The sequence below is a fragment of the Coregonus clupeaformis genome, unplaced genomic scaffold, assembly GCF_020615455.1.
Source record: "Coregonus clupeaformis isolate EN_2021a unplaced genomic scaffold, ASM2061545v1 scaf2910, whole genome shotgun sequence".
Classification (NCBI taxonomy): Eukaryota; Metazoa; Chordata; class Actinopteri; order Salmoniformes; family Salmonidae; genus Coregonus; species Coregonus clupeaformis.
Window position 1 is genome coordinate 37,363 of NW_025536364.1, and position 23,515 is coordinate 60,877.

General features: G+C 41.9%; 1 protein-coding gene and 1 long non-coding RNA gene across 3 annotated transcripts; both read left to right on the forward strand.

The window, feature by feature from the left end:
* The first annotated feature begins 12,955 nt into the window (after positions 1-12,955).
* LOC123489261 lies at positions 12,956-15,250 on the forward strand. The gene is made up of 3 exons (XR_006660517.1): positions 12,956-12,990; positions 14,787-14,960; positions 15,213-15,250. It is a non-coding gene; the product is annotated as an uncharacterized LOC123489261 (long non-coding RNA).
* On the forward strand, positions 15,251-23,002 carry LOC121562715 (NACHT, LRR and PYD domains-containing protein 1 homolog). Of its 2 annotated transcripts, XM_045219933.1 has the most exons (11): positions 15,251-15,386; positions 15,786-15,832; positions 15,969-16,533; positions 17,282-17,343; positions 17,696-17,760; positions 17,893-18,107; positions 18,295-18,554; positions 19,164-19,298; positions 19,430-19,562; positions 19,665-19,694; positions 22,485-23,002. In XM_045219933.1, exons 3-11 carry the CDS (start codon positions 16,515-16,517, stop codon positions 22,769-22,771), a joined length of 1,206 nt encoding a protein of 401 aa, XP_045075868.1. In that variant the 5' UTR covers positions 15,251-15,386; positions 15,786-15,832; positions 15,969-16,514; the 3' UTR covers positions 22,772-23,002. The 2 variants fall into 2 exon arrangements, with proteins under 2 accessions (XP_045075868.1, XP_045075867.1); XM_045219932.1 differs by lacking the exons at positions 15,251-15,386; positions 15,786-15,832; positions 15,969-16,533; positions 17,282-17,343 and having other exon boundaries at positions 17,498-17,760; positions 22,485-22,805.
* Positions 23,003-23,515: the final 513 nt, after the last annotated feature.

Genomic DNA, 23,515 nt, shown 5'->3' on the forward strand with positions numbered 1-23,515 from the left:
TTAGTTCTCCTCCTAACCTGCTGTGTTAGTTCTCCTCCTAACCTGCTGTGTTAGTTATCCTCCTAACCTGCTGTGTTAGTTATCCTCCTAACCTGCTGTGTTAGTTCTCCTCCTAACCTGCTGTGTTCATTCTCCTAACCTGCTGTGTTAGTTCTCCTAACCTGCTGTGATAGTTCTCCTAACCTGCTGTGTTAGTTCTCCTAACCTGCTGTGTTAGTTCTCCTCCTAACCTGCTGTGTTAGTTCTCCTCCTAACCTGCTGTGTTAGTTCTCTTCCTAACCTGATGTTACTTCTCCTAACCTGCTGTGTTAGTTCTACTCCTAACCTGCTGTGTTAGTTCTCCTCCTAACCTGCTGTGTTAGTTCTCCTCCTAACCTGCTGTGTTAGTTATCCTCCTAACCTGCTGTGTTAGTTATCCTCCTAACCTGCTGTGTTAGTTCTCCTCCTAACCTGCTGTGTTAGTTCTCTTCCTAACCTGCTGTGTTAGTTCTCTTCCTAACCTGCTGTGTTAGTTCTCCTAACCTGATGTTACTTCTCCTAACCTGCTGTGTTCATTCTCCTAACCTGCTGTGTTAGTTCTCCTCCTAACCTGCTGTGTTAGTTCTCCTCCTAACCTGCTGTGTTAGTTATCCTCCTAACCTGCTGTGTTAGTTCTCCTCCTAACCTGCTGTGTTAGTTCTCCTCCTAACCTGCTGTGTTAGTTCTCCTAACCTGCTGTGTTAGTTCTCCTAACCGGCTGTGTTAGTTCTCCTCCTAACCTGCTGTGTTAGTTTTCCTCCTAACCTGCTGTGTTAGTTCTCCTCCTAACCTGCTGTGTTAGTTCTCCTAACCTGCTGTGTTAGTTCTCCTAACCTGCTGTGTTAGTTCTCCTAACCAGCTGTGTTATTTCTCCTCCTAACCTGCTGTGTTAGTTCTCCTCCTAACCTGCTGTGTTAGTTCTCTTCCTAACCTGCTGTGTTAGTTCTCCTAACCTGATGTTACTTCTCCTAACCTGCTGTGTTCATTCTCCTAACCTGCTGTGTTCATTCTCCTCCTAACCTACTGTGTTAGTTCTCCTCCTAACCTGCTGTGTTAGTTCTCCTCCTAACCTGCTGTGTTAGTTCTCCTCCTAACCTGCTGTGTTAGTTCTCCTCCTAACCTGCTGTGTTAGTTCTCCTCCTAACCTGCTGTGTTAGTTCTCCTAACCTGCTGTGTTAGGTCTCCTCCTAACCTGCTGTGTTAGTTATCCTCCTAACCTGCTGTGTTAGTTATCCTCCTAACCTGCTGTGTTCATTCTCCTAACCTGCTGTGTTAGTTCTCCTAACCTGCTGTGTTAGTTCTCCTCCTAACCAGCTGTGTTAGTTCTCCTCCTAACCTGCTGTGTTAGTTCTCCTCCTAACCTGCTGTGCTAGTTATCCTCCTAACCTGCTGTGTTAGTATGCCTGGTAACAGAGATGCATCAACGGATTGACTGAGTAAGTCTAAACCACGCTCAAGTCTCTACTCTAATTGGTCAGCAAAGAGGTGGGAAACTCCCTCTGTCAGAGTATTTGAGCAAGAACCCAGAACAATGGGTTAGTTCTCTGAAGTGCCCTGCGAGGTATTTCAAAGAGCCCGTATATACGAAACATCATATTTACCATTGAAGGTTTTTGCATTAATTAAAATAACTAGTATATCTTAGAAGTCGTGTTGACCTCTTTTGTTCCTAATACCAGATTTGAATTGACGCGACTTTGACAATAACAACAGTTAGTCTACCTGGTTGGATCCCCATTAGCTGACTCCATAACTCCTGGGGTCCACACACAACTAAAAGACATTACAGACATCGACTTTCCAGTTGACATTGAAAGACGGTAGTAGACATTATAAAACATTTACCAAGTAGACATTACAGCCAGTTAAAATAGCTGACAGGTATTTCTTCCTAACCCTTTAAGAGAATACAGCCTACACACCACTGTTTCTTGTTCTGGTTTAGTAATAGCCTACAAGGTGACACGCATTGCTTTGTTATGCAGGAAAATGTCCAAAGATGGAAAAAATGGGTTTGTCTGGCAACTACGTTTGATTGAGCCTGGTTGTAGTCATTAGTGCACAGCTTCCCAAACCGTACCAAAACATTTCGCAACAGAAAAGGTTTTTGGAATGACAGCGAGAGTTTCTATTGAACAAATGTAGGTAGCTCCCAACCCGTATCGTTTAGTAACCCGTATCGTTTAGTAACCCGTATCGTTTAGTAACCCGTATCGTTTAGTAACCCGTATGGTTTAATAACCCGTATGGTTTAGTAACCCGTATGGTTTAGTAACCCGTATCGTTTAGTAACCCGTATCGTTTAGTAACCCGTATCGTTTAGTAACCCGTATCGTTTAGTTTTTATGCCCATAGTTGCACGTGACTTTTACTTGACCAGACGGACTAGTTTCTTTAGCGACATCTTTACAAAGAAATCCGATGCTCGTCTTCCTTCAGGAAGTTAAAGAAATTAAAGTTTTGACCGTCTTGGGGATCATGCGTAATCATGATAATGTGCTGTCAATCGCTTATAACAATAATACCCTACTAACCTATCACATCATATTGATCAGGCTAACCAATATATTAATCAACATATGCCTAAAATGATTATTCTTGAAAGTTGATATCAGTATTGTATAACTTTACAATTCTGCGGATGCTTTACCCCCTAAATCAACTCTCTATAATAGTCTAACTTCTCAAAAACACTTTTCTACATTAAATTGTAAATGAACGTTACAAACCTCAAAACATTTTTCTTCAACCATACTTCCTTATAAATGTACTTCCTATTTCAGTAGTCTGCGGCAGAGGAGGCTGGTAGGAGGAGCTATAGGAGGAAGGGCTCATTCTAATGGCTGGAATGGAATTCATGGAATGGAGTCAAACATGTGGTTTCCATATGTTTGATACCGTTCCTCTGATTCCATTCCAGCCATTAGAATGAGCCCTTCCTCCTATAGCTCCTCCCACCAGCATCTGGTCAGCAGGTTCAACACTTGTAGGTTTATATTATATGTTGATATTTATGTCATGTAAAGTCTTCGTACACTTAATGCAAGGCAAGTATTCAGCCCATAAATTCATACTCTCCCGAGTGGCGCAGTGGTCTAAGGCATTTGCAAATAAATTCATAAAAAATCCTACAATGTGATTTTCTGGATTTTTTTTCTCATTTTGTCTGTCATAGTTGACGTGTACCTATGATGAAAATTACAGGCCTCTCTCATCTTTTTAAGTGGGAGAACTTGCACAATTGGTGTCTGACTAAATAATTTCCCCCCCCACTGTATAGTATATATACAAAAGTATGTGGACACCCCTTCAAATTAGTCAATTCGGCTATTTCAGCCACACCCGTTGCTGACAACTTGAAACTAGAAAAAAAAAAAAACGTTTCAATGCCGGTTGCTGCACGTCACTTTTACTTGGCCTAATTGACGAGACGGACTTTTTTTTTCAAAGAAACTAGTTTACCTGATACACGTCTTTCTCCAGTAATTGAAAGAGCACAAAGATAATAATCACGATCATGTGCAGTCAATCGCCCATACCCTACCTCATAGCCCTGTAGCCTATAATATAACATTGATTCATATTGACTAGGCTAATCAATATGATCCAGCGACAATGTAAGTAAGCCTAAAATGATCCATATTGAACGTTGAAACCAGTATTTGAATAAGTTAACAATTATGCGGATGTCTTACCCCCTAAATCACCTCTCTCTGCGATGGCCTAACTTTTACAAAACACTTTTCTACATAAAATTGTAAAAGAACGCTGCAAACCTCAGAATAATTTTTCTTCGACCGATAGTGTCCATTTCTTTCTCTATTTCCTTATAAATGTACTTCCTATTTCAACACAGTGGGCGGGTTCACCACGTATAGGTTTATAGTATATATTTATGTCATGTAAAGTCTTCATAAAGTATTCAGCCCATAAATTCATATTTTATCTAGTAAAAGTTGATTTTTATTTCAGGATTTGATTTAGTGATCTATTGTATAGTGAACAAATTCAGGTAGGTCCCTCTCCGTTTTGGTCCGTTTCCTGAAAAGGCCGACACCCACTGCTTGAGTTCTCTTGAGGTGCGGTACCGGTTATCTCAACCTGTACACTGGCTGGCGGGGTTTTCATCAAGACAAATGGTGTATGCTGATGTTATATATATATATATATATATGTAGGCCTATATGTATATATATAATATAACATTGATTCATATTGACTAGGCTAATCAATATGATCCAGCGACAATGTAAGTAAGCCTAAAATGATCTATATTGAACGTTGAAATCAGTATTTGAATAAGTTAACAATTCTGCGGATGTCTTACCCCCTAAATCACCTCTCTCTGCGATGGCCTAACTTTTACAAAACACTTTTCTACATCAAATTGTAAAAGAACGCTACAAACCTCAGAAATTTTTTTCTTCGACCGATAGTGTCCATTTCTTTCTCTATTTCCTTATAAATGTACTTCCTATTTCAACACAGTGGGCGGGTTCACCACGAATAGGTTTATAGTATATATTTATGTAATGTAAAGTCTTCATAAACTTAATGCAAGTATTCAGCCCATAAATTCATATTTTATCTAGTAAAAGTGGATTTTTATTTCAGGATTTGATTTAGTGATGTTTTGCAGGTGTTACCAAGAGAGGGCCCTGTGACAACACCCAGGTTTGGCAGAAGGACGCTAGACGGTCATATCTGTGTGGTAACATGATAGGATGGGTAACCAATGATATACAATGATTCTGCAAACCCCCCAAAATTATTTATTGTAATGTATAGCATATGAATTTAAAAATGGACTATTTATAATGTGAAGTTACATTGAATTAATCACACTTATCAAAGACACATTCACACACAGAGATCGACCGAAACACATTCACAGAAACACACACACATAAATGCATTCCATTCCTTTTAATTTCATTTATTGAAAATGTAATTGACAGTGATACTGCACATCAATCAACATTTCTGTGAATGTGCCAGATTTAGCCAGCTAGCTAGTTTTCAACTGTAGTCCCTGGGCAGGTAGATAAACATTTTAATAAATACTAAATACATGTTTTTGCCCTAGCACCAACACATCTGATTCTACTAATCAAAGGCTTGATGATAATTAGTTCATTAGTTGAATCAAGTGTGTTACTTCTAGGGCAAAAACAACTAATGTGATCCTTAGGGATCCCAGAGGAGAGGTTGGAATACACTGACCTAGAGTAATGTGATCCTTAGGGATCCCAGAGGAGAGGTTGGAATACACTGACCTAGAGTAATGTGATCCTTAGGGATCCCAGAGGAGAGGTTGGAATACACTGACCTAGAATAATGTGATACAAATTAACTCATTATTTATTCATTATCTCACCAATTCTCTCTCTCTCACACACACACACACACACACACACACACACACACACTAAAGCATATACACAAACACAGACACACACAGAGAGATTAACACACTGCAGGATAATAAACACTATATTTACCTTTTCCTAAAAATATCATTAAGGTCTATATTTCATTTAAGTTCATCATTGGTTACCCATCCTATCATGTTACCACACAGATATGACCGTCTAGCGTCCTTCTGCCAAACCTGGGTGTTGTCACAGGGCCCTCTCTTGGTAACACCTGCAAAACATCACTAAATCAAATCCTGAAATAAAAATCCACTTTTACTAGATAAAATATGAATTCATGGGCTGAATACTTGCATTAAGTTTATGAAGACTTTACATTACATAAATATATACTTTAAACCTATACGTGGTGAACCCGCCCACTGTGTTGAAATAGGAAGTACATTTATAAGGAAATAGAGAAAGAAATGGACACTATCGGTCGAAGAAAAAGGTTTCTGAGGTTTGTAGCGTTCTTTTACAATTCTATGTAGAAAAGTGTTTTGTAAAAGTTAGGCCATCGCAGAGAGAGGTGATTTATGGGGTAAGACATCCGCAGAATTGGTAAGTTATTAAAATACTGGTTTCAACGTTCAATAATGATCATTTTAGGCTTACTTACATTGTCGCTGGATCATATTGATTAGCCTAGTCAATATGAATCAATGTTATATTATATATATACATATACATATATATACATCAGCACACACCATTTGTCTTGATGAAAACCCCGCCAGCCAGTGTACAGGTTGAGATAACCGGTACCGCACCTCAAGTGAACTCAAGCAGTGGGTGTCGCCTTTTCAGGAAACGGACCAAAACGGAGAGGGACCTACCTGAATTTGTTCACTATACAATAGATCACTAAATCAAATCCTGAAATAAAAATCAACTTTTACTAGATAAAATATGAATTTATGGGCTGAATACTTTATGAAGACTTTGCATGACATAAATATATAGCCTACTATAAACCTATACGTGGTGAACCCGCCCACTGTGTTGAAATAGGAAGTACATTTATAAGGAAATAGAGAAAGAAATGGACACTATCGGTCGAAGAAAAATTATTCTGAGGTTTGCAGCGTTCTTTTACAATTTTATGTAGAAAAGTGTTTTGTAAAAGTTAGGCCATCGCAGAGAGAGGTGATTTAGGGGATAAGACATCCGCAGAATTGTTAACTTATTCAAATACTGGTTTCAACGTTCAATATGGATCATTTTAGGCTTACTTACATTGTCGCTGGATCCTATTGATTAGCCTAGTCAATATGAATCAATGTTATATTATAGGCTACAGGGCTATGGGGTAGGGTATGGGCGATTGACTGCACATGATCGTGATATTAGCTTTGCGCTCTTTCAATTACTGGAGAAAGACGTGTTTCAGGTAAACTAGTTTCTTTGAAAAAAAAAGTCCGTCTCGTCAATTCGGCCAAGTAAAAGTGACGTGCAGCAACGGGCATTGAAACGTTTTTTTTTCTTCTAGTTTCAAGTTGTCAGCAACGGGTGTGGCTGAAATAGCCGAATTGACTAATTTGAAGGGGTGTCCACATACTTTTGTATATATACTATACAGTGGGGGAAAAAATTATTTAGTCAGACACCAATTGTGCAAGTTCTCCCACTTAAAAAGATGAGAGAGGCCTGTAATTTTCATCATAGGTACACGTCAACTATGACAGACAAAATGAGAAAAAAAAATCCAGAAAATCACATTGTAGGATTTTTATGAATTTATTTGCAAATGATGCAAATGCCTTAGACCACTGCGCCACTCGGGAGAGTATGAATTTATGGGCTGAATACTTGCCTTGCATTAAGTGTACGAAGACTTTACATGACATAAATATCAACATATAATATAAACCTACAAGTGTTGAACCTGCTGACCAGATGCTGGTGGGAGGAGCTATAGGAGGAAGGGCTCATTCTAATGGCTGGAATGGAGTCAGAGGAACGGTATCAAACATATGGAAACCACATGTTTGACTCCATTCCATGAATTCCATTCCAGCCATTAGAATGAGCCCTTCCTCCTATAGCTCCTCCTACCAGCCTCCTCTGCCGCAGACTACTGAAATAGGAAGTACATTTATAAGGAAGTATGGTTGAAGAAAAATGTTTTGAGGTTTGTAACGTTCATTTAAAATGTAATATAGAAAAGTGTTTTTGAGAAGTTAGACTATTCTAGAGAGTTGATTTAGGGGGTAAAGCATCCGCAGAATTGTAAAGTTATACAATACTGATTTCAACTTTCAAGAATAATCATTTTAGGCATATGTTGATTAATATATTGGTTAGCCTAATCAATATGATGTGATAGGCTAGTAGGGTATTATTGTTATAAGCGATTGACAGCACATTATCATGATTACGCATGATCCCCAAGACGGTCAAAACTTTAATTTCTTTAACTTCCTGAAGGAAGACGTGCATCGGATTTCTTTGTAAAGCTGTCGCTAAAGAAACTAGTCCGTCTGGTCAAGTAAAAGTTACGTGCAACTATGGGCATAAAAACTAAACGATACGGGTTACTAAACGACACGGGTTACTAAACCATACGGGTTACTAAACGATACGGGTTACTAAACCATACGGGTTACTAAACCATACGGGTTACTAAACCATACGGGTTACTAAACGATACGGGTTGGGAGCTACCTACATTTGTTCAATAGAAGCTGTCGTTCCTGTCGTTCCAAAACCTTTTCTGTTGCGAAATGTTTTGGTACGGTTTGGGAAGCTGTGCACTAATGACTACAACCAGGCTCAATCAAACGTAGTTGCCAGACAAACCAATTTTTCCATCTTTGGACATTTTCCTGCATAACAAACCAATGCGTGTCACCTTGTAGGCTATTACTAAACCAGAACAAGAAACAGTGGTGTGTAGCCTGGATTCTCTTAAAGGGTTAGGAAGAAATACCTGTCAGCTATTTTAACTGGCTGTAATGTATTTTAGTTGTGTTTGGACCCCAGGTGTTATGGAGTCAGCTAATGGGGATCCTACCAGGTAGACTAGCTGTTGTTATGGAGTCAGCTAATGGGGATCCAACCAGGTAGACTAGCTGTTGTTATGGAGTCAGCTAATGGGGATCCAACCAGGTAGACTAGCTGTTGTTATGGAGTCAGCTAATGGGGATCCTACCAGGTAGACTAGCTGTTGTTATGGAGTCAGCTAATCGGGATCCAACCAGGTAGACTAGCTGTTGTTATGGAGTCAGCTAATGGGGATCCAACCAGGTAGACTAGCTGTTGTTATGGAGTCAGCTAATGGGGATCCAACCAGGTAGACTAGCTGTTGTTATGGAGTCAGCTAATGGGGATCCAACCAGGTAGACTAGCTGTTGTTATGGAGTCAGCTAATGGGGATCCAACAAGGGAGACTAGCTGTTGTTATGGAGTCAGCTAATGGGGATCCAACCAGGTAGACTAGCTGTTGTTATGGAGTCAGCTAATGGGGATCCAACCAGGTAGACTAGCTGTTGTTATGGAGTCAGCTAATGGGGATCCAACCAGGTAGACTAGCTGTTGTTATGGAGTCAGTTAATGGGGATCCAACCAGGTAGACTAGCTGTTGTTATGGAGTCAGCTAATCGGGATCCAACCAGGTATACTAGCTGTTGTTATGGAGTCAGCTAATGGGGATCCAACCAGGTAGACTAGCTGTTGTTATGGAGTCAGCTAATGGGGATCCAACCAGGTAGACTAGCTGTTGTTATGGAGTCAGCTAATGGAGATCCAACCAGGGAGACTAGCTGTTGTTATGGAGTCAGCTAATGGGGATCCAACCAGGTAGACTAGCTGTTGTTATGGAGTCAGCTAATGGGGATCCAACCAGGTAGACTAGCTGTTGTTATGGAGTCAGTTAATGGGGATCCAACCAGGGAGACTAGCTGTTATTATGGAGTCAGCTAATGGGGATCCAACCAGGTAGACTAGCTGTTGTTATGGAGTCAGCTAATGGGGATCCAACCAGGTAGACTAGCTGTTGTTATGGAGTCAGCTAATGGGGATCCAACCAGGTAGACTAGCTGTTGTTATGGAGTCAGCTAATGGGGATCCAACCAGGGAGACTAGCTGTTGTTATGGAGTCAGCTAATGGGGATCCAACCAGGTAGACTAGCTGTTGTTATGGAGTCAGCTAATCGGGATCCAAATCAAATTAATAACATATTGGACTGTGCATGTTTAAATGCAACATGAAGTCTCTGTTTGAACTCTGACCACAGACAGTAAAAGTGTTGTCATTGTTAATGTTTGGAAATATTGACTGTTCTGTTATTTCTTAGTGTAGCTAAGTGAGCAGTGACTCAAAAATGAGTCTCTCTGGGGAGAGAGAGGAGGGGACCACTGCCTCTAAAATGAGTCTCTCTGGGGAGAGAGAGGAGGGGACCACTGCCTCTAAAATGAGTCTCTCTGGGGAGAGAGAGGAGGGGACCACTGCCTCTAAAATGAGTCTCTCTGGGGAGAGAGAGGAGGGGACCACTGCCTCTAAAATGAGTCTCTCTGGGGAGAGAGAGGAGGGGAACACTGCCTCTAAAATGAGTCTCTCTGGGGAGAGAGAGGAGGAGACCACTGCCTCTAAAATGAGTTTCTCTGGGGAGAGAGAGGAGGGGACCACTGCCTCTAAAATGAGTCTCTCTGGGGAGAGAGAGGAGGAGACCACTGCCTCTAAAATGAGTCTCTCTGGGGAGAGAGAGGAGGGGACCACTGCCTCTAAAATGAGTCTCTCTGGGGAGAGAGAGGAGGAGACCACTGCCTCTAAAAGGAGTCTCTCTGGGGAGAGAGAGGAGGGGACCACTGCCTCTAAAATGACTCAAGACACCAGTTCTAAGAGGTAAGAGTTTAATTGTAAAATATACAGTTCTCTTAAAAATATCAAACTAATGAAGAGAAAAGTGTTCACAAATTACATCAAATGTAGGCCTATATCATTCATTTAAAAGGCCAAAACCGATTTACCAATTGCAGACTGTAGCTTTATAAAGAAACATCAGGATTTCTATGAGTTCAGCTATACACTTGTTGAAATGATGTAGATGAGGTACTGATGAGATATTGATGAGGTGATCTGCCTCCCTGTTTTGTTCAGTGTCCAGAAGCCCAGAGCAGAGTCACCTGTCCCCAGCCTGCTATCAATGAAGAGTGATCAGCCACCTGCTTTCAGCCAGGAACCATTACCAGATGACAATAAGGAAGTGGAGAGTTTGGACAGTGAGGATGCATTAAAGATCACACACAACCTTCTGGACAGAAGAAGTAAGACTGTGTTTCATACAATATTACAAAGAACGGAACAAAGGCCCCTCTAACACACACACACACACACACACACACACACACACACACACACACACACACACACACACACACACACACAAACTTATGAGTCCCAACTCTCATTGTTTTCCTACAGGTCAAACTCTTCTGACAGTCCAACAAGACATTAAGGCTAAACTAAAACACAAGTATCAACACATATCTGAAGGAATTGGAAACCAAAGTCTGTTAAAGGACATCTACACAGAGCTCTACATCACAGAGGGTGGAAGTGGAGGGGTCAATAATGAACATGAGGTGAGACAGATAGAGATGGCATCCAAGAAACAAACCACACAAGAGACACCAATCAAATGCAACGACATCTTCAAGCCTTTACCTGGACAAGACAAACCTATCAGAACTGTGCTGACAAAAGGAATCACTGGCATTGGAAAAACAGTCTCTGTGCAGAAGGTCATCCTTGACTGGGCAGAGGGAAAAGCAAATCAGGACGTTCATTTCATGTTTCCTCTTCCTTTCCGTGATCTGAACCTGAAAAAGGACCAATACAGTCTGATGCAACTTCTTTCCCACTACTTCTCAGAGCTGAAAGAGATTGACAGCATTGAAGATGGTGAAACCAAAACTGTTTTCATTTTTGATGGTCTGGATGAGTGTCGACTTCCTCTAGACTTCAAAAACAATGAGAGGTGCTGTGATGTCACGAAGCCAACCTCAGTGGACGTGCTGCTGACAAACCTCATCAAGGGGAATCTGCTTCCCTCTGCGCTCCTCTGGATAACCTCACGGCCTGCAGCAGCCAATCAGATCCCTCCTGAGTGTGTTGACCAGGTGACAGAGGTACGAGGGTTCAATGATCCACAGAAGGAGGAGTACTTCAGGAAGAAAATCACAGATCAGAATCTGGCCAATGAAATCATCAAACACATGAAGACATCAAGGAGCCTCCACATCATGTGCCACATGCCAGTCTTCTGTTGGATATCAGCCACTGTCCTTGAGATGATGCTGAAAGAGGCAGAGAAGGATGAAGTCCCCAAAACTCTGACCCAGATGTTCACACACTTCACACTAATCCAAATCATTGTGAAGAACAAGAAGTACAACAAAGCCACAGAGACAAACCCAAAGGAACTGTCTCAGTCAGACAAAGAGATGATCCTGAAACTGGCAAAGCTGGCTTTCCAACAGCTGCAGAAGGGCAACCTGATCTTCTATGAGGAGGACCTGAGAGAGTGTGGCCTTGATGTCACAGAGGCATCAGAGTACTCAGCATTGTGTACAGAGATCTTTAAAGAAGAATCTGGGCTGAACCAAGAGAAGGTCTACAGCTTTGTGCATCTGAGCATTCAGGAGTTTCTAGCAGCAGTGCATGCTTTAGAATCATGTCTGGACAAGAAGGAAAATGTTTTCTCCCCCAAAGCAGTCACTAGTGATGATGATGATGATTCCTCTGACGATGACTATGATGAAGCCACTCCAACCCTACTCCAAAATGTCATCACACAACAGTACAGAGACATGAAGTCAGACCCGTTGTCTGACTTACACAGGAGAGCAGTGGACCAGGCCTTGAATAGTGAGAATGGACACCTGGACCTGTTCCTCCGCTTCCTTCTGGGTCTCTCACTGGAGTCCAATCAGAATCTGTTACGAGGCCTTCTGACACAGACAGGAAGTACAACACAGAGCAATGAGGAAACAGTCGAGAGAACAGTCAGGTACCTTTCAGACAAGATCAAAAGGGAATCCTCACCAGAAAGGATCATCAACTTGTTCCACTGTCTGAATGAACTTGGTGCCAACTCTCTAGTTGAAGACATGCAAACCTCCCTGCGATCAGGAACTCTTTCAGAAACAAGACTAAAACTTGACCAATGTTCAGCCCTGGCCTACCTGTTACTGATGTCAGAGGAGGTGCTGGAGGAGTTTGACCTGAAGACATACACCACATCAGAGGAAGGTTATCAGAGGTTGCTGCCGGTAGTGAAAACCTGCAAGAGAGCACTGTAAGTTCTGTTATTGAGTTGATGTATACAGTATCATTATTCTGAAGGATTTGTATATCTAACAGATGATCTCCTCTCTCCAGACTGGATCACTGTGACCTCAAATATAAATCCTGTGAGACTCTGGCCTCAGCTCTGCAGACACCAAACTCCCCCCTGAGAGAACTGGACCTCCGCTACAATGACCTGGGAGACAGAGGAGTGGAGCTGCTCTGTGTTGGACTAACCAGTCCACTCTGCAACATACAGACACTAGTGTGAGTTAACTATCTTCAGTATCCACTGTGAGTGTTTATATATTATGTATGTAGTTAGTATGTGTATGTTTTTAACATTATTTGAACGTCTTGGTAAATATGCAGAAACATACATAAAATGTGATAAATATATCAAACTAAGGTTAAATATCTTGAGTGAGTTAGTATGTTTTTAACATTGGTTAATTATGTGTCCTTCTGTTATTGTCTTAATGCATCTCATTATTCTTAAAGCTTTGCATATTTAACAGTGTATCACTATATCTCCTCTCTCCAGACTGTCTGGCTGTAAACTCACATATGAATCCTGTGAGACTCTGGCTTCAGCTCTGCAGACACCAAACTCCCCCCTGAGAGAACTGGACCTCAGCTACAATGACCTGGGAGACAGAGGAGTGGAGCTGCTCTGTGTTGGACTAACCAGTCCACTCTGCAACATACAGACACTAGTGTGAGTTAAATATCTTCATTATCCACTGTGAGTGTTTATATATTCTGTATGTACTGTATACTGAACAAAAATATAAATGCAACATGCAACCATTTCAAAGGTTTTACTGAGTTACAGTTCAAATGAGGAAATCAGTCAATTGAAATAAATTCATTAGGCCCTAATCTATGGATTTCACATAAATGGGAATTCAGATATGCATCTGTTGGTCACAGATACCTTTAAAAAAATAAGTATGGGTGTGTATCAGAAAACCAGTCCATAAATGGACCACCATTTGCCTCATGCAGCGCGACACATCTCCTTCTCATAGAGTTGATCAGGCTGTTTATTGTGGCCTGTGGAATGTTGTCCCACTCCTCTTCAATGGCTGTGCGAAGTTGCTGAAAACTGCCGGGAACTGGAAGACGCTGTCGTACACGTCGATCCAGAGCATCCCAAACATGCATGTCTGGTGAGTATGCAGTCCATGGAAGAACTGGGACATTTTCAGCTTCCAGGAATTGTATACAGATCCTTGCGACACGGGGCTGTGCATTATCATGCTGAAACATGAGGTGATGGCGGCGGTTGAATGGCACGACAATGGGCCTCAGGATCTCGTCACGGTATCTCTGTGCATTCAAATTGCCATCGATAAAATGTGATTGTGTTCGTTGTCCGTAGTTTATGCCTGCCCATACCATAACCCCACCGCCACCATGGGGCACTCTGTTCTCAACGTTGACCTCAGCAAACCGCTCGCCCACACAATGCCATCACTCCATAAACGCTTTCTGCCATCTTCCCGGTACAGTTGAAACCGAAATTCATCCGTGAAGAGCACACTTCTCCAATGTGCCAGTGGCCATCGAAGGTGAGCATTTGCCCACAGAAGTCGGTTACGACGCCGAACTGCAGTCAGGTCAAGACCCTGGTGAGGATGACGAGCACGCAGATGAGCTTCCCTGAGAAGGTTTCTGACTATTTGTGCAGAAATTATTTGGTTGTGAAAACCCACAGTTAAATCAGCTGTCCTGGTGGCTTGTCTCAGACCATCCTGCAGGTGAAGAAGCCGGATGTGGAGGTCCTGGGCTGGCGTGGTTACATGTGGTCTGCGGTTGTGAGGCCGGTTCGATGTACTGCCAAATTCTCTAAAACGATGTTGGAGGTGGTTTATAGTAGAGAAATTAACATTAAATTCTCTGGCAACAGCTCTGGTGGACATTCCTGCAGTCATCATGCCAATTGACTAACCCGTTCACTCTGCAACATACAGACACTAGTGTGAGTTAACTTTCTTCAGTATGAGTTATTATGTGGATGTTTTAAACATTTGTTAATCATGTGCTCTTCTGCCCTCTAGTCTAGTTCAGTGTGGTCTGACAGAGGGTTGCTGTTCAGATCTGGCCTCAGTCCTGAGTTCACCCAACTCACAACTGAAACAACTGGAGCTGAGAGACAATGACCTGCAGGACTCAGGAGTTACACTGCTGTCTGCTGGACTGGAGGATCCAGACTGTAAACTACACACACTGGGGTAAGTACAGCTGTTTCAGTCAGGTCGGTACTGAGCTGAGTTACACTGCCCTCTGCAGGACTGGAGGATCCAGACTGTAAACTACACACACTGGGGTAAGTACAGCTGTTTCAGTCAGGTCGGTACTGAGCTTAGTAAAACAAAAATTGAATGTTTCATTACAATGTTTGTGTCATGGACAAATGTATGGGTGTCCTACAAGATGATTGACACCAGTCCACCAACCTAGACAGCTGTTGTGTCTCTCTGTAGGCTGTCTGGCTGTCTGGTCACAGAGGAGGGCTGTGCTGCTCTGTCTTCAGCTCTGAGGTCAAACCCCTCCCACCTGAAAGAGCTGGACCTGAGCTACAATCACCCAGGAGACTCTGCAGGGGGACTGCTTTCAGCTGCTCTGGTGGATCCCACAGATAAACTGATGAAGCTGAAGTAAGTCAGAATAGATGTCCTAATAGTGTGAGCAGTAGTTGTGTCCTATGTAGTGTAGTAGGTTCAGTAACATGAGGACATGATGGTAGAATACAGGGGACGTTTACCCAGCAGGCTTAGCACTCCAACACAGCATACATCATCACCACATGAATACTCTTCTTCTGCATCTCTGATATCCTGTTGGAATTGTACTCTGTTCTGTATGCAGTAGGTAGGATAGAATACCTGTATGTCTCTAGTAATGAATTGTACTCTGTTCTGTATGCAGTAGGTAGGATAGAATACCTGTATGTCTCTAGTAATGAACTTGGATAGTGCACCAGAACACAACAATATGGTTTAAATGTTGACTGCTTTATTAGGTCTTTGTCAGTCAATAACCTGTTTCTCCTACAGTGTGGATCATGGTGGAGAGTTCAGGCTGAAACCAGGGCTGAGGAAATGTAAGTCTCTTCAATCCTAATTAACTACAGATTCAGAACTACAGTAACATAGTAACTAATCAATACTTGTTCTCTACCTACAAAACAACATTTTATATGAAGATGTGGTTTGATTAAATTCCCCTTTTGTCTACAGATGCCTGTCATCTCACCCTGGACCCAAATACAGCAAACCCAGACCTGATACTGTCTGAGGGGAACAGGAAGGTGACATTGGTGGAGGAGAAGCAGCATTATGAAGACCATCCAGACAGATTTGACCGTCATCCCCAAGTTCTCTGCAGAGAAGTCTTATCTGGATCTCGTTATTACTGGGAGATGGAGAAGGATGGGGGCAGGGCTGACATTGGTGTGGTGTACAAAGGAATGAAGAGGAAGGGAGAGGAGAAGGACAGTTGGATTGGAGCCAATAGGAAGTCCTGGAATTTATTCTACTATGATAGTGTATATTACTTTTACCATGCTGGAGTCGGCAGATCCATCTCTGGTCCTTTTTCTGACAGAGTTGGAGTGTATCTGGACTGGCCAGCTGGTACTTTGTCCTTCTATAGTGTGTGCTCCTCTGGTACACTGACACACCTTTACACAGAACACACCACATTCACTGAACCCCTCTATCCTGGGGTTGGGTTTGGGTTTGGGGTTTATTCCTCCTCCTCCTCAGTGACCCTGTGTCAGATAGATGACCAACACATTCAAAGGTGAGTCATAGCAATGTTTTATCATGTGTTTTCCTCTGGAATCATTCCTACAATTAGATTCGTATTGGTGTGTTTTAATGTGTTCTGTTGGACCTACAGACAGTTAGATTAGTAGTAGCGGTGTGTTTTAATGTGTTCTGTTGGACCTACAGACAGTTAGATTAGTGGTGGTGGTGTGTTTTAATGTGTTCTGTTGGACCTACAGACAGTTAGATTAGTAATGGTGGTGTGTTTTAATGTGTTCTGTTGGACCTACAGACAGTTAGATTAGTAGTAGTGGTGTGTTTTTAATGTGTTCTGTTGGACCTACAGACAGTTAGATTAGTAGTAGTGGTGTGTTTTAATGTGTTCTGTTGGACCTACAGACAGTTAGATTAGTAATGGTGGTGTGTTTTAATGTGTTCTGTTGGACCTACAGACAGTTAGATTAGTTGTAGTGGTGTGTTTTAATGTGTTCTGTAGGACCTACAGACAGTTAGATTAGTAGTAGTGGTGTGTTTTAATGTGTTCTGTTGGACCTACAGACAGTTAGGTTAGTAGTAGTGGTGTGTTTTTAATGTGTTCTGTTGGATGTACAGAAGTTGACATAGTGTTATGTCACATTTGGCAATGCACCCTACATAGGGAGCTGTTCTGTCACCCTTTATACACCCTTTGTATTGCTTATGAAGACTGTATGAATGCTATATAAAGCCTTTATAAGTTGTATTTAGTTTAATCACAGTCTATCCTTCTGCTTTCCCAACAGCAGAGACCATGGTGGAGAGTGTTGTATCAAGCATGGACCTGAGAACACCAGAGACCAGATATGTGAGTGTTAACAGGCACAGTCTGAAAGCCAGGTGTGTACTGACCAACCATTCATACTGGGATATAGACAGTCCTGTGTTCTGCTTGTAGGAATGCAGGATTTTAACTTCTGTCATATTTTGTCATTAGACAAATCACCAGCATTCCATGTAACATTGAATAAATACATTAGATAAATTACTTTGTTCATTTAATGGGCCAGTTTCCCGGACAAAGATTAAGCCTAATCTTGGACCTTAAAAAACGTTCTATTGAAACTTCCATTGATCATGCTTTAAGTCCAGCACTAGACTCAATCTGTGTCCAGGAAACTGGCCCCATATGTATAACTGACATGCTTGTCCTTGTTCAGGACTCCACACACTGGCTTCCGATTGAACCCTTGACTTCCACTGTCCAGGGAGTGACAATGTTCAGGTAAAATAACTACTTTTAACATTTCATTCCACTTGCTAGTGTATTTCCCCATTACCTTTGGGAATAGGCTTCTAATCCAACCTCTCCATTTGACGATTGACCCTCTCTACCATATCTTGTTGTTGCCCTCAGGCACAGGACACCCAAAGGGCGTTATGAGTGCACAGTGTCTGGGCTCCGCTGGGTGTGTGAGAGAGATGTCATTCTGAAGTATCACTTCAGGAACTGGTATCCCTACAGTCAACTTCTGAAAGACATGCAGTACGGACAAGGTGGTCCATTGCTGGACATCACTATGGAGTTAGGTGAACTGGAGGAAGTTCATCTGCCACACTTTGTCTGTTTAGGTAAAACCATATAGACATAATATTCAGAAATACATTTCCATGTAACTGAGTTTCACTTCCTGAATGAATAAATGAATATTCTGGGAGTTTGAGTTTACTGTGATCTGATACTGCATATTATTTGTGTTTTAGTTGGATGAATAATATAATATTTGTCTTTCTGTCTCCTTTTTATTGTGTTGTTCAGGGACCAACCCTTCCCTGAGGAATGAGATGAAGATTCTTCATGTAGAGGAACATGGAGTGTCTGTTGAGGAAGTGCATGAGGTCACCAGATTCCATGCTAAGATTCTCCATCCCAGGTTCTCAGCTATCTCTGTTATACTGAGCTATATCTTTTTTTGGAACGTAGCTGTCCACTGTGACGTGGTCCTCTATATGGCAGTAAAAAAGGCAACAGTAATTTCACGGCTGTACATGCTCCTCAGAAACTCCAGTCAGAAAGAGGTGAGGCACCATCATTGAAGTGACAACAGTATGTTGAAACTTACTAAAGGAAAGCTGATAGTTTGTTGAAAATCTATAGATTACAAAGACAACATGCAGCTCTGTGAGAAATCTATTTCTGTCTCATTCATTTGAAGAGCCAGTAGACGGCACTCTTCTCTCTGTTCGAAGGAGAACCCAATGCCCCGGGGCAGTGAAGGGGACATTGCCCCGTGTAAGGTGCTGTCTTTCGCATGGGACGTTAAACATGTTTCCTGACTCTCTGTGAACACTAAAGATCCCATGGCACTTATCATAAGAGTAGGGGTGTTAACCCCGGTGTCCTGGCTAAATTCCCAATCTGGCCCTCATACCATCATGGCCACCTAATCATCCCCAGCTTCCAATTGGCTCATTCATCCCCTTTCCCCTGTAACACTTCCCGATGTCGTTGCTGTAAAATAGACTCTCTTCTCAGTCAATTACCTGGTAAAATAAGGGTAAAATAAATAAAAAATAGTGTACACATTTTTTTGATGTTGACAAAAAAGGATTGCTCAGTGAGCTGCATGTTGTGTGAATTATTAGACTACATTGTTCAGACTGACTACTACACTGCTCATTTTGTAGGCTGTTCGGGACCGGGAGAAACATCAGGTGTCCCAAGGATATTCAGAATTGGTCCTGTCAAGTCCAAACGGGTCCTTAAAGCTGAACAGTTGGTTTGCAGTCAAGAATCCCCATTCCTCCTCCATCTATCCAGAGGTGCAGTTGTAGCAGGCTGAGGACATGAATCTGTCATGTTATATATTAATAACTGGAATATCATTCTATTTCACTCTCTCTCTCTTTCTCTGTCTGTTGTCTCAATCGTTGCACCATATGACCTTCTACAGAAGATTCAGCTGTTACCTGCAGACACCACACCAAGCTGTTGTAAGATGGTTATGAGAAACACAGGGGTTGACATTGAGATGGAGTTAATCGGGGATGATGAGAGGACAGTATGGAAATCAGTGGTATCAAAAGGTAAGAAATACTATACATGAACAGTATGTCAATCATAAATGTCATTTTCTTACAGATGCTATTAAAATGTTTTTATGATGTTTTCTCTTGTTTGTCTTTTAGATGAATACAGCAAAGACTCTCATCCAATAGGTACGTTTGTTTTTGTGGACGAGGTTTATAAAACGGGTTATAGAGCGAACGTCTCTTCAAGTTGTGATGAAGGACACTGATGAAGACCTTCATGAGTCATGTTCAGTGGGGTGATGAAGGTCTTCATGAGTCATGTTCAGTGGGGTGATGAAGGTCTTCATGAGTCATGTTCAGTGGTGTGATGAAGACCTTCATGAGTCATGTTCAGTGGGGTGATGAAGTTCTTCATGAGTCATGTTCAGTGGGGTGATGAAGGTCTTCATGAGTCATGTTCAGTGGGGTGATGAAGATCTTCATGAGTCATGTTCAGTGGTGTGATGAAGACCTTAATGAGTCATGTTCAGTGGGGTGATGAAGGTCTTCATGAGTCATGTTCAGTGGGGTGATGAAGGTCTTCATGAGTCATGTTCAGTGGTGTGATGAAGGTCTTCATGAGTCATGTTCAGTGGTGTGATGAAAACCTTAATGAGTCATGTTCAGTGGTGTGATGAAGGTCTTCATGAGTCATGTTCAGTGGGGTGATGAAGGTCTTCATGAGTCATGTTCAGTGGGGTGATGAAGGTCTTCATGAGTCATGTTCAGTGGGGTGATGAAGGTCTTCATGAGTCATGTTCAGTGGGGTGATGAAGATCTTCATGAGTCATGTTCAGTGGTGTGATGAAGACCTTAATGAGTCATGTTCAGTGGGGTGATGAAGGTCTTCATGAGTCATGTTCAGTGGGGTGATGAAGGTCTTCATGAGTCATGTTCAGTGGTGTGATGAAGGTCTTCATGAGTCATGTTCAGTGGGGTGATGAAGGTCTTCATGAGTCATGCTCAGTGGTGTGATGAAGGTCTTCATGAGTCATGTTCAGTGGGGTGATGAAGGTCTTCATGAGTCATGTTCAGTGGGTTGATGAAGGTCTTCATGAGTCATGTTCAGTGGGGTGATGAAGGTCTTCATGAGTCATGTTCAGTGGTGTGATGAAGGTCTTCATGAGTCATGTTCAGTGGGGTGATGAAGGTCTTCATGAGTCATGTTCAGTGGGGTGATGAAGGTCTTCATTAGTCATGTTCAATGGGGTGATGAAGGTCTTCATGAGTCATGTTCAGTGGGGTGATGAAGGTCTTCATGAGTCATGTTCAGTGGGGTGATGAAGACCTTCATGAGTCATGTTCAGTGGGGTGATGAAGGTCTTCATGAGTCATGTTCAGTGGGGTGATGAAGGTCTTCATGAGTCATGTTCAGTGGGGTGATGAAGGTCTTCATGAGTCATGTTCAGTGGGGTGATGAAGGTCTTCATGAGTCATGTTCAGTGGGGTGATGAAGGTCTTCATGAGTCATGTTCAGTGGGGTGATGAAGGTCTTAATGAGTCATGTTCAGTGGGGTGATGAAGGTCTTCATGAGTCATGTTCAGTGGGGTGATGAAGGTCTTCATGAGTCATGTTCAGTGGTGTGTAATGCTACAGAACATTCAGACAGAAACCCAGTGCCTTGCAAAAGTATCTGCATCACATTTTATTGTGTTACAAAGTGGGATTAAAGGGGATTTAATTGTCATTTTTTGTCAACAATCTACACAAAATACTCTAATAACAAAGTGGAAGAATATTTATATATATTTAGATTGATAGAAATGAAATAGCTCCCTGAGTCAATACATGTTAGAAACACCTTGGCAGCCATTACAGCTGGGAGTCTTCTTGGGTAAGTCTCTAAGAGCTTTACACACCTGGATTGTACAATATTAGCCCATTATTCCTTTCATAATTCTTCAAGCTCTGTCAAGATGTTGGGGACCGTGGCTAGACTGCAGTTTTCAAGTCTTGCCATAGATTTAAGTCAAAACTGTAACTTGGCCACTCCGGAACATCCCCTGTCTTCTTGGTAAGCAACTCCAGTGTAGATCTGGCCTTGTGTTGTAGGTTATTGTCCTGCTGAAAGGTGAATTCCTCTCCCAGTGTCTGGTGAAAAGTAGACTGAAGCAGGTTTTCCTCTTGGATTTAGTCTGTTCTTAGCTCCATCCCGTTTCTTTTTATCCTGAAAAACTCCTCAGTATTGTCAAGCATGCCCATAACATGATGCAGCCACCACCATGGTTAAAAATAAGGAGGCAGTTACTCAGTGATGTGTTGTGTTGGATTTGCCCCAAACATGAGGCTTTGCATTTAGGCCAAAAAGTGTATTCCTTTGCCGTTTCCTTTTGCAGTATTACTTTAATACCTTGTTGCATATAAGATGCATGTTTTGGAATATTTTTATTCTGTATATTTGTGTTATTTTAAGTCATTATTGTGGAGCCACTACAATGTTGTTGATCCATCCTCAGTTTTCTCCCATCACAGACATTGAACTCTGTAGCTGTTTTAAAATCACCAATGAACTCATGGTGACATCACTAACAGTTTCCTTCCTGTCCTGCAGCTCAGTTCAGAAGGACGACTGCATCTTTGATGTGTCTGGGTGGTTTAATACATCACCCACAGGATAATTATTAACTTGACCATGCTTAAAGAGAGATTCAATGTCTGATTTGTTATTGTTACCCATCTACCAATCACTGCCCTTCTTTATGAGGCTTTCTAAAATATCCCTGGTCTTTGTATATAGTTGAATCTGTGCTTGAAATGCGATACTTGACTGAGGGACCTTCCAGATGTTGAATATATGGGGGACATGTCCACTTTGACATTAGATTATTCTAAGTAGATTGTTGATAAAACATTAATAAGGGCATCTATTGTAGATGTAGAAACAGCTGCTGTTAACCCTAAAGCCATATTAATTTAATTGACCCCCCCCCCTTCAGCATTAACAGTCCCAGACATTCCTGCTGAGGAGTTTCTGAAGAAACACTGGGCTAAACTAATTCAGCGAACCAAAAACTCAATGCCAATAGCAGATGATCTGTGGTCAAAGAACATGATTGGTGAAGAAGAGCACTCCAGAATAACAGCTGAAACAACTGAACAGGACCGAATGAGAAAACTACTGAAAGCAGTCATCCCCAAAGGACCAGAAGTGACGGGAGCTTGTCTCAAAGCTCTCGTTGAACATGAAAACCATCTTGTTAAGGACTTGAGTGAATCTAGGTAAGACAGTTTTCATTGCTCCCTCCCTTGAATATGTGTAATGATTAAAATATAGGTCAAATAAAAACACAGCTACCATAGATCAAAGAGGAACTGTTTTTCCAGAATGGAAGCATGTTTTTGTGTTTCTGTCTGTAATAAATGACTGTTATCTTATTGTAGTTACATCATAGGACCATCATCACATCATTATCTCAGGTGGAACTCCTCCTTCTCCTCCATACTTTCTGATCTCTCTCTCCCCTTCTCCTCCATACTTTCTGATCTCTCTCTTCCCTTCTCCTCCATACTTTCTGATCTCTCTCTTCCCTTCTCCTCCATACTTTCTGATCTCTCTCTCCCCTTCTCCTCCATACTTTCTGATCTCTCTCTCCCCTTCTCCTCCATACTTTCTGATCTCTCTCTTCCCTTCTCCTCCATACTTTCTGATCTCTCTCTTCCCTTCTCCTCCATACTTTCTGATCTCTCTCTCCCCTTCTCCTCCATACTTTCTGATCTCTCTCTTCCCTTCTCCTCCATACTTTCTGATCTCTCTCTTCCCTTCTCCTCCATACTTTCTGATCTCTCTCTTCCCTTCTCCTCTCTACTTTCTGATCTCTCTCTTCCCTTCTCCTCCATACTTTCTGATCTCTCTCTTCCCTTCTCCTCCATACTTTCTGATCTCTCTCTTCCCTTCTCCTCCATACTTTCTGATCTCTCTCTTCCCTTCTCCTCCATACTTTCTGATCTCTCTCTTCCCTTCTCCTCC

Coding starts and splice junctions, on each gene's coding strand:
- LOC121562715 (XM_045219932.1), top strand. CDS start 17,537: ATGGGCCAGTTTCCCGGACAAAGATTAAGCCTAATCTTGGACCTTAAA. Junction 18,555..19,163: donor GAAACTCCAGTCAGAAAGAG/GTGAGGCACCAT, acceptor CTCATTTTGTAG/GCTGTTCGGGACCGGGAGAA. Junction 19,299..19,429: donor CCTCCTCCATCTATCCAGAG/GTGCAGTTGTAG, acceptor GACCTTCTACAG/AAGATTCAGCTGTTACCTGC.